This window comes from Betta splendens, chromosome 14 (assembly GCF_900634795.4).
Source record: "Betta splendens chromosome 14, fBetSpl5.4, whole genome shotgun sequence".
NCBI classification, from domain to species: Eukaryota; Metazoa; Chordata; class Actinopteri; order Anabantiformes; family Osphronemidae; genus Betta; species Betta splendens.
The window spans coordinates 4,408,301-4,419,422 of NC_040894.2; the positions used below are offsets into that span (position 1 = coordinate 4,408,301).

The following is an 11,122-nucleotide window of genomic DNA, read 5'->3' on the forward strand; positions in this document are numbered from 1 at the left end:
AAGTGCTCAGTTTGGTGATTAAAGGACTGAAACAACAAACAGTGTCGCGACAACAAAGCGACACTGTCTCTGGTAGTTTTAGTCAGTTAGTTACTGGCAAAGCTCTATCTTACTATAAATCACTGAAACTGTTTTACCCATTGTTAAAACAATGTGAGCTATAGTTTATGTGCATTTTCACACAAGCCGTTATTGTTTGGTTGGAGTTTTGTGTTATTGCTCAAACCTTTCAGTTCATCTCTGAGGCTGATAAAGTCACAAGCAGCAGCTTAAAATCAGAATTAGAAATATATTCCAGAGGCTGCAGTAAATGAATTCCTGACTTCCTCCTCTTTGTCTCGTTCTGCTGCAGAGATCTGTGGGGGATTTAATAAAACTCTTGACCTGCTTCCTGATCCAGAGTCCAGCTGCGTCTGTGAGCATTATATACACAGGAGATAGATCAAACCTAGTCTGATCTATATGAGCAGCGGCTCCAGACATAGTGAAGTGAGAGTCAACCCAACGGGCTCCTGTGTGGTTGCCCGTCCCCGTCCCTGAGTCCGAGTCCTCCAGTGGTGGCCCTCGGGCACGCGCGGGCCCCTTGTGACAGGCGCGCGCCACGTTTCCCTGCACTGACAGAGCCCGTTCCAAAATAGACGGCACCGTCCCCGCACCCTCCCACCGTCGCCCTCCTCTCTCGCTGCGCTGCCCCGGGACTCTCTCCTCTCTCTCCCTTTCGAGGAGCGTCACGCAGCTGTCCAGCGCGTCTTCTCGGCAGGTCCGCACCGAACCCACGGAGCCGGACCGCGGTGCGGGAAATCTCACGCACGGGACTAAAACCAGCAGCAGCGGCGGCGGCCGGAGGGGGTTGTGAAGCAGAGCGTCGTGCGGGGAAGAGGGGGCTCCCTGAAACCTGAGGTGAGCTGACTTGCGCTCGGGCTTTCGGTAACGGGTCGGCGCCGGTGCTGCAGTGAGCTGAGCGGCGCCGCCGGAGACGCGTGCGCGCGTCCCGGCCTCTGGAGCCCCGAGACTCCCGGCCCGTGTCCCACATTGTCCCCCCGTGGACGGAGCCGATCATGAGTGGGACGTGGCAGCTGTCGGGCTACTTTTAACCCCCCTCCGCCCCTCACGCATCCTGACAACCTATATTACTGTGTTTATGTGTGTTTGTGGAGGCTGTGCGCGCTCGCCTGTTTAAATTGACAGGTCGCTCATGGAGCGCGGCGCACGGAGCGCGTTGGCTGCATTCTGGGCCTATTTCGGAGCAGGCAGGCGGTGGGAGGAGCGGCGGACCCGGGCGGGACAGCGCCGTTTGTCATGTCTATATTAGGAAAGTGGTAGTGTCATTCTTTGGCTCTGTCCAGACCCGTGCCATGCGCCACAGAGGGCCACCTCATCCCCCTGGGCAGAGGTGGGAGCCTTCACAGTTACTCCAGCTAGTTCGAAGGCTTTGTGTCGCTATTTATCACCGGTAGAAAGAAACACACTTCAGCTCGAGCAGCCGGAGTTCGTTTCTCCTCATTCGTACGCTTCCGCCGTCTGTCTCAGGGTGGATGTAATGTGCGAAGGTCAGGTGTCATCGCTTGAGGTGTGATGAGCGGTTACCGTGGAAACCGTGGGGTTAGAGCCGTCGGGGTGAGTTCGGGAGCATCCACTGCACCAGCAGCAGGTGACTGTGCTGCGTCGCCTCCCGTCTCCGGGGACCGATGGATGAAGGCCCGCGTCTCCATTTGGCCTCTTAGTCTGAGCCTCGTGTGAGGCAGCGTCTTAGCAGGCGATTTCCAGCTTCACCGATGAGTGTTTCTTCTTTGGCCGTCACATGTGTGTGGGACAATTGACGATCAATATCGGCGTCTGTTATGGGATGTCCCCTCTAATTGGGAGGATCACAGTTCCTTTGGCCTGAAAACCCACAGGACAACTGAAAACACTGAGCTAATGCTAATGCTAATGCTAATGCCCGTGTTTGACTGGTGACCCCTCTCTCGTGTCTTCTCCATCGGCAGCCATGAGTCGCAGCATCGTGCGGCAGAGCAAGTTCCGCCACGTTTTTGGCCAGGCGGTCAAGACTGAGCAGGGCTACGATGACATCCGTGTGTCCAAGGTGACGTGGGACAGCTCCTTCTGCGCCGTCAACCCGAAGTTCCTGGCCGTCATCGTGGAATCCAGTGGAGGAGGAGCGTTCCTGGTCCTGCCCCTGTCTAAGGTCAGTGAGGTCAGAGGGGACGTCTGGCACTGAACTACAACAATACTAATCAGACTGGATGGAAACATTTGCCTTTATTATTCATAATTATGATCCCAGTTATTCTAAGGTTTGATGTCACTGTGCTGAACAGGCTTTGTTGCTTATGATGTCAGCAGCTTGAAGGTCACAGAAGTCATTTCTTTACAAATCATCATCTACAGTTGATTTTTTCAGTTTGCCTTTGTTTGATTCCTTCTTTGAGCATGTGATGTATTGATGTCTCCATGTTGTCACGTAGACACTTTGAGGAGGACATTGTTAATACTACAGGTTCATTTTCACATCCAATCAGCTGCTAGAACCCTGCTAATAACTGCAGACAGTGGAGCGAGCGTCCGCTTTTAGAAGTTTAGAAGTGGTCCTGGGTTTACAGAGTTCATGCACAGCGCAGTCGTGTTAATTAGAGGCCAAGAGCAAGGAGTCGCAGTGGAATACTGGTGTTTTTGGAGCCGCGATAATATGCTGGAGTCACGGTGGACAGACGAGCTATTAATAAACAGCAACAAGCCCCATCCTCCATGTGCTAGCTGGGTAACAGAAAAAATCAAATTTAAAAGATCGTATGAGCAGATATTAATAAAACGTGTTGTGTTCCGTTATATGGTGGGTGTGTGTGTGGGTGTGTTGTGGCGGGGTGTGTGTGTGTGTGTGTGTGTGTGTGTGTGTGTGTGTGTGTGTGTGTGTGTGTGTGTGTGTGTGTGTGTGTGCGCGCGCGCTGAGGGAGCAATGTACTGGATTTTAGTTTTCAGACAGAACTAACAGAACTAAATGAAGCCTTTCTTTAAGTTTTTTCATACACATTTCAGCTCCAGCTCCGAACCTCCTCCTTGTCTTTACTGAGCCTTCCGCACACGCACATCTTCAGCTGCCTCGTGCGTCACCGCTGCTGTGTGTTGCAGATGGGCCGCGTGGACAAGAACTACCCGCTGGTGATTGGACACTCTGGACCCGTGCTCGACATCGACTGGTGCCCCCATGACGACAACGTCCTGGCCAGCTGCTCCGAGGACTGCACTGCCATGGTGATCACAGCGCATCCTGAGTGGGAGACAAGGCTCGCGAGTGCATGTGGAGGAGTTTGTTGTTGTGACTCAGACAGGAGTCATAGCGGTCGCCGGAGGGAGGCGGAGCGTCCTGTTCCAGTAAAGTGGATGAGTGTTTCTACCTGTGTCCGCCTCCCTCGCTGCAGACGTTTTTAGTCATCGACTGGTTCCTGTGTGCGACCTGCTGGGACTTTTAGAAGGTTGTGTGTGACTGTACTGTTAAAGAGCCGGTTCATAATCTTTCAAGTGCATGAAAAGACAGAAGCACCGATGGGTTTTGTTTCTGAATTCCCACATTTCTTTTCATACAAATACCCACTATTATCACTGGACAGGTTTGTATGAAGGGATCAGTTTAATGTGACTTGCTAGGAAATACTGGCGGTTATAACAATTCTAAAAATGATCATCTAAAAACAGAAGCAAGAACCAGATCCATGCTGTGGACTGTGTGTCAGTGGAGCAGCTCATCACTCAGACAAATACCTCAGTGCCATTTCCTCCTTTAAGATCACCTACGTTTCTTGATTAATCTGATTCAGCAGGTTTATTAGGTGCAATTACTGCACATAAAACACTGCCCCTCGTGCACTAAATTCCTGCTGCTGAAGGTGATAATGTTTGATTTGAGAATTCGGATATATCCACTGACTAATACAAACGAGTGCTGGAGCACATTCTGTGATCCAGGCTGGTGCTGTGGACAGTTGTAGATGTCACTAGTGGCCAGGAGTTTGATGACTCATTTAACACGACGGAGCCACGTCGTAAATCTGTGGCGGCGTTTGACTGAGCTACAGATGCAGATCTATGGTAGCACATCTGTCCTCTACCACATCTGGACACGTTTGTCACTCGCTACAAGCCACTCCCAGCAGCATTGCCAGTAAATGACACTGTGGTGTGTAAGGATTCATTTGCATCCGTTGCCATGGCGATATTCTCTCCCTAATCCCTGCTCTCTCTCTCTCCACTCTAGGTGTGGCAGATTCCAGATCACACGCTGACCCGCCCGCTCTCCGACCCCATCGTCGTCCTGGAGGGACACTCCAAACGCGTTGGCATCGTCAGCTGGCACCCGACCGCACGCAACATCCTACTCACTGCGGGTAAAAAGACCGGTCACCTCCCAACTCTGTGCTCTGCAGATGAAGCATATTTGGTTTCCACGTGCATGTCGCTCTGACCTCACTAGGCAGTGATAACCTGATAATCATCTGGAACGTGGGCACTGGCGAGCCCCTCCTCTCCATGGACGACCACCCGGACCTCATCTACAGCATCAGCTGGAACAGAAACGGCAGCTTGTTCTGCACCACCTGTAAAGACCGGCGTCTGCGCGTGTGCGACCCCCGCAAGAGGGAGGTGGTGGCGGTGAGCGAGTGAAAGAATGCACACCGAGTAAAAGCTGCTAAATACCTTCAGTTTATTTCATAAGGCCAGAGCAGGCGACAGCAGCAGGGCTTCACTCATCGATGTCACAGATAGAGAATAGATTGTGATCAGACAGTGGGTGAACGCATGACTCACAGAACACCTGTTCCTGCCGATCAACAGGAACGACTGGCTCCACACGAGGGGATCCGGCCAATGAGAGCCATCTTCACCAGAGATGGAAACATCTTCACCACAGGCTTCACCAGAATGAGTCAGAGGGAGCTCGGACTTTGGGATCCGGTATGGTCCCACATCTGGAGTGATGTATATATACGTCTACCACACGTTCTATAATGTTTTGTTTATTCCCCAGACAAATTTTGAAGAGCCTATTGCGCTGCTGGAGTTGGACACAAGCAATGGTGTGTTGCTACCGTATTATGATGCAGATGCAAATATGGTCTACCTGTGTGGAAAGGTACAGGGGCGCCGGCGCAGATCTGTCGTCATGACGACCGCATCGCGCGTGTGCTGATGTATCCTGTGTGTGTGTGTGTGTGTGTGTGTGTGTTCACGCCTGCGCAGGGAGACAGCAGCGTCCGGTACTTTGAGATCACAGAGGAGCCGCCGTACGTCCACTACCTCAACACCTTCAGCAGCAAGGAGCCCCAGAGGGGGATGGGCTTCATGCCCAAGAGGGGAGTGGACGTCAGCAAATGTGAGATCGCAAGGTGAGACCATGAGTCTGCAGCAACGGAGCTTTGAATGCTGCATCCTCAAGTGAGAGTAGATTTGATGGATCATAATTCAGAGTTAGGACTGATGCATTGAAATATTTTAAAATATTAGTCACTGAACCAGAACGATACAAGAAAGAACAAGCAACAAATCAAAGTATTAATAAGCTGCATCAACATATACATTCATTAATGTATTAGACTGGACAGGTGTTCCTAATAAAGTGGCCAGTATGTGCTAATTAGCTACGTATGAGCTACGTAGACAGGCTCATTAGACGGTCCAGCACAAGTCTACATGTGGAGTTTATGGTTCTGTAAGGTTTTTGCTTCACTAGTTTAATCACTGATCCTGTTCTCAGTGGTTTTCCTCTATTGTCTTTGATTCAACTCTTAGGTTGTACAAGCTGCACGACAAGAAGTGTGAACCCATCACAATGACGGTGCCCAGAAAAGTAAGACCTGCTGATGCATCATTAAAGCAACACCCTTTCACTTTTCCTTTTTATTACAAAATATACTATGACACTAATTCACCACATACAATACTATGACATTTTGTTTATAGCATATTATACTCTGACCTTTCTTTTTTTACGAAAATATACTATTACACTATTTTCACCACATGCTATTCTATGACACTTTTTCCACCACATACTGTACTGTACTATGACACTATACTATGGCCTTTCCTTTTTATTACGAAATATACTATGACCCTATTTTTATCACATACTTTACTATGACACTTTTGTTGTCACCTACTATACTATGACACCTTTTCCACCACATACTATACTATGACATTTTGTTTATGACATATTATACTCTGACCTTTTTTTATCACGAAAATATAGTATTACACTATTTTCACCACATGCTATACTATGACCCTTTTTTCACCACATACTATAACTTTTCTTTTTTATTACAAAGAGATACTATTACACTGTTTTTACCACATACTGTACTATAACACTTTTGTTGTCACCTACTATATTATGATTTTTTCACCACATACTATATTATTACACTGTTTTCACCACATATTGTACTATGACACTTTTGTTGTCACATACTATATTATGACACTTTTTTCACTACATACTATACCATGACAATTTTTTCGTCACCATACTGTACTATGACACCTTTTTCATCACATACTATGACACTTTTTCCACCACATACTATACTATGACATTTTGTTTATGACATATTAAACTCTGACCTTTTTTATCACGAAAATATAGTATTACACTATTTTCACCACATACTATAACTTTTCTTTATTACAAAGAGATACTATTACACTGTTTTCACCACATACTGTACTATGACACTTTTGTTGTCACATTCTATATTATAATACTTTTTTCACCACATACTATACTATGACACCTTTGTTGTCTCATGCTATACTATGACACTTTCCACCACATACTATATACTATGATGCTTTTTTCATCGTATACTATGACTTTTCCTTTACAGTATATTACAAAATAAGCTAGGACAATTTTTTACTTCACATACTATGACACTTTTGTTATCACATACTATTGTTTTTCACCACATACTATTACTTTTCCTTTTCTTCTAATTTCCTCTACTAGAAGAGGTTTTGATGCCACTTCAAAATTTGCTCCTCTTTGTCTTTCCCCATTCTTTGGCACAGTCGGACCTCTTCCAGGATGACCTGTACCCAGACACAGCAGGGCCTGAACCTGCCATGGAGCCGGAGGAGTGGCTGGACGGCCGAGACGAGGATCCCATTTTGGTGTCCATGAGGGAGGGCTATGTGCCGCCAAAGAGCCGAGAGCTCAAAGTGGCAAAGAAGAATGTGCTGGACTCCAGACCCACCACGCGTCGCAGCATGTCCACCTTGGAAACCAACACCCTGCCGGTGAATCCTTTACCACCAGATTGACCTGTCTGTGAAGCACATTAGATGCACGGTATATTATTATGGCTGGGTTGATTCTGCTGCATTTAATGTTCTTTAGTAAGTTCACTATAAAGTGCAGTAGTTTGTAATCTGAATGCTCCTTTAATCCTAATAACATCAGCCTCTCTGTTTCTCTCTTCTATTTGTGCCTGCCCACTACTACTTCCAAAGTTCCCTGCTTTGTTTTGTTTCATTTCGTCTAGTTGTTCACTGTCTTTGACCTATTTTTCATCTTTAATTTCCTTTCATCTTTCATTCTCTTTACTCCCTTCTCTCCACCTCTACTCGTTTCCAGCCTCAGCTGCTTGAGAGGTTGCTGGAGGAGATTCAGAACCTGAAGGCCACGGTTTTGTCTCAGGAGCAGAGGATCTGTGACTTGGAGAATAAGCTTTCCCAATACACCAATGGCACTGCCTGATGCGCTCATAAACCTACCGTGTGAAGAACTGTTCTGAGGTTTATAGAAAAGCATTTCTCTCCTTGTTTTCACAAGGAGCTAGTTTGAAATATTCTGCCCTTAATGCTACTGTAAAACGTCTCTTGTTATACTCACCATTTACAGTGGCCCAGTGCCAAAGTGGAGCAAAGAGGCTGTAGGGTAAACAGATATGCAAGTCGTCAGTGAGAAGAAAGTCAACACTACACACAGACATGTAAGGAATTGAAACAGCAAATATCAGAAGTGAGGAAAAGACTCTCTATTTGTCATTACTGCAATTACAAGCTCTCCCAGACACACAGTAACATACACATAAAACATAGACATGAAGTAAGCATGCATCTCAACATGTCAGATGATCCCTGACCAGTTAAGTCCAATAAATAAAAAAACATTTGAAAATGTAAATAGCCAAAAAACAACAACATAAAAACAAACTTGTAGCAAAATGTGAAAAAAGTTGTGGATGGATCTATTATGATAAAACAATAAAAACATGTTTTTTAAAATTCTGACTTTTCTATCTTGTTACAAGGGGCCAACATTATTCTGGCATGAAACAAAGGGAGCTACTAAATTTTACTGTTGGACAGTTGTTCACAGATCATTTGAAGGGTTCAGACATACAGTAAACTGCTCAGAGTGGTTCTTACCTTACACTTCAGGCTCCCAGTAAATATAATGTCAGGCCTATTTGTTCTTGCTGCATGGACGTGAAATCACTTGGCATCCTGGGAGTTGTGTAAAGGAGGACTAAGCACAACCAGTACTCAGCCTTCAGTCTAATAAAGTAAAAAAATAACAAGATTAAATAAGCCGATGCAGGTGAATATGCACACTGTGCTGTTTTATGATTTACATTTTGGGTATAATGCAATGGAAACAAAGACAGGGTATATAGGGTCAAGCACTATAATTATATTAACATTAGTGGCAAAAAATTGTGGTCTGTGTTTGCTCTATTTCTATCAGTGTGGTAAATCATTTATAGAAGCAGGAGAAAGGGCGTGAGGAGGAGGAGCAGCAGCAGCTGAAGGGAACACAGCGGCTCCCCATGTAGTTAGTTACAACACTTACCTACTGACAAACTGCAGAAGATTAGTGTTACCAACAGGAAAATATGGGGGTCGGAGGTCACTAAGGAAATTAATCCAAGGGTTCCCAGAGAAAACGCTGGATTATATGGAAAACTACATGTCCTGGATTTACTCATGGCATCGTTTCTATTAGAGTCGCTGCTGTGTTTGCTCCCATCACTGCTGCCACTCGTCCTGTGTCTGGCTCTCCGGTGGCCTGCAGTACAGTGCTGGACACGGGAGGCGGTCAGGGCTGGAGGATATAGTCTCTGGGTCATTATTTGCCTGATCCTGAGGCTGCCAACAAACAGGAGGACAACAACACTGACGGAGGAAGCTGGGTCGATAAAGACGGACGATCAGACCTCACATGAACCCAGGCTCATCTGCAAACCCACCGCACTGGCTAAATATCTACTCCAGAAATGTGGTTCTTTGGCGAGGCCACAGCTAGCCACCTGGCCCAGGGGAGACCCCCACCTCCAGACCCTGTGCAGCCTCATGTGTGGACAGGTCGATGACTCGTTGCAGTTCACTAGAGATCAGCTGTTACTGCGAGACGGGGGGATTGTGGCTCTAGACTGGGCTGTTGGATGGAGGAGGGGGGAGGGGAAGAAGGAGCACCAGTCGGATGGGAAGGCGCTTGGCTGCTTCACCCGCTCACCTCCTGTCCTCCTCCTCATCCCTCAGCTTTGGGGAGGGATGAGCTCCCACCTGAAGCTGCTGTGCCTTCAAGCCACACACCAGGGCTTCTTTGTGGTGGTGCTTCACCATCGAGGCACAGCAGGGTGTCCACTGACCACAGCCCGGCTGACGGAGTTTGGAGACCCCTCTGATCTCGAGCAGGTAGAGAAAGAAAAAAAAAACTGAAGTGAGATGAGTGTATCTTTCCTCCAAATGAATAAAGAGGACACACAATTAAGAACAAGCAATGCTGTTATGCTTCAGACTGGTCAGGCAGATGTGCTTTTTCACCCCAAGGCAGTGCAGTATATTCACAGCCGCCACCCTTCCTCCTCCCTGGTTGCAGTGAGTGAGGGCTCAGGCTCAGGGATCCTTCTTTCCTACCTGGGCGAGTGTGGTTCGAGCACAGCCCTGACAGCGGCTGCAGCCATCTCCCCGGTGCTTCTGGGTCAAGTGTGGTTTGAAGCAGCCGTTCCCCCCATTTACCACTGGGTGGCGCTGTTTCGCCGGAAAGTGCAGCTCAGTAGGTGAGAGAGATTCAATCAAAATATTAGTTAAAACAACAGTAATAGAATCTAATCTTGAAATGTGTTCTTGCACGGCTCTGGCATAAGATACGAAAGTACCTTCAGAGGCGTCCTGGACGTGGATCGGGCCCTCAGATGTTCTTCTCTCAAAGACTTTGAGGAAACTCTGTTTTGCTCTTCAGCCCAGATTCAGCAGAGTGCGTCCAGGCCTCCAGTGAGTTCTGTGAACTACGGCCTAAGATCAGGGTCACATTCCTGGACACTGGGAGAGAGGAGCCACCCAGCTAAGGACTGGGAGACCTACTGGGACAGGAACGAACCCCTGAGAGACGCAGATGAGGTGGCCGTCCCAGTGCTCTGCATCTGCAGCCGTGATGACCCTCTCCTCCCGCCTGCATCCACTTTGCCGCTTTCCCTTTTCCAGAGCAATCCATTCTTCCTTCTGGTGCTGACTGACAGAGGAGGACACTGTGGCTTTACAGTAGAGGCCCAAGAAGAGATGCAGGAGGTAAAGGAAGGTTGTTGGAGCCACGTTGTAGTTCTGGAGTATTTTAAAGCAGTGGCTGATTTCCTAAAAAGAGAAGACAGCTGGGCTCTAGAGGGGTGTGACCAAACGGAGCAGAGGAACAGGACCAGCCATGCAGCGCCTCCCCGCAGGAGAAGAACCACCTTGATGAGGAGACAACGGACACAGGTGCCTGAACGGAGCAGTGTGGACGCGAAGGATGGAAGCTTCACCTGGAGGAGGTCGTACACACGCTGAGATGGGAGAGAAGGCAGATGATGATGATGATGATGATGCCTTTCAAAAGAAACTGGAAAAAAAAATCTGAATAGAAAGCAGACAAACAAATTCAATTGAGTAAAGAAATGTTTTAAATCAACATGGCTCCCAGTGTCTTTTCCTTCAACAAATCAATGAATGTTCAGGAAAAGAAACTAAAAAGCTTAAAATTAAATACTGTCAAGAAATCCTTTTTTTAAGTGGAAAACATTGTGTCATCAATCAATAAAATCTGGTAGTTTAAAGTTTAAATACCTGCTCCTCACAAAACACC

General features: G+C 47.2%; 2 protein-coding genes across 4 annotated transcripts; both read left to right on the forward strand.

Annotated features, from left to right (window-relative positions):
- Positions 1-347: 347 nt before the first annotated feature.
- On the forward strand, positions 348-8,289 carry coro6 (coronin 6). 2 transcript variants are annotated; one of them, XM_029174325.3, is made up of 11 exons: positions 348-900; positions 1,989-2,188; positions 3,130-3,252; positions 4,253-4,382; positions 4,469-4,647; positions 4,831-4,950; positions 5,024-5,128; positions 5,236-5,381; positions 5,785-5,842; positions 7,069-7,296; positions 7,510-8,289. In XM_029174325.3, exons 2-11 carry the CDS (start codon positions 1,991-1,993, stop codon positions 7,645-7,647), a joined length of 1,425 nt encoding a protein of 474 aa, XP_029030158.1. In that variant the 5' UTR covers positions 348-900; positions 1,989-1,990; the 3' UTR covers positions 7,648-8,289. The 2 variants fall into 2 exon arrangements, with proteins under 2 accessions (XP_029030158.1, XP_029030160.1); XM_029174327.3 differs by having other exon boundaries at positions 367-900; positions 7,634-8,289.
- Positions 8,290-8,410: 121 nt separating this feature from the next.
- On the forward strand, positions 8,411-10,948 carry LOC114869809 (protein ABHD15). Of its 2 annotated transcripts, none has more exons than XM_029174324.2 (3): positions 8,411-9,699; positions 9,835-10,064; positions 10,152-10,948. In XM_029174324.2, exons 1-3 carry the CDS (start codon positions 8,989-8,991, stop codon positions 10,825-10,827), a joined length of 1,617 nt encoding a protein of 538 aa, XP_029030157.1. In that variant the 5' UTR covers positions 8,411-8,988; the 3' UTR covers positions 10,828-10,948. The 2 variants fall into 2 exon arrangements, with proteins under 2 accessions (XP_029030157.1, XP_040929790.1); XM_041073856.2 differs by having other exon boundaries at positions 10,247-10,386.
- Positions 10,949-11,122: the final 174 nt, after the last annotated feature.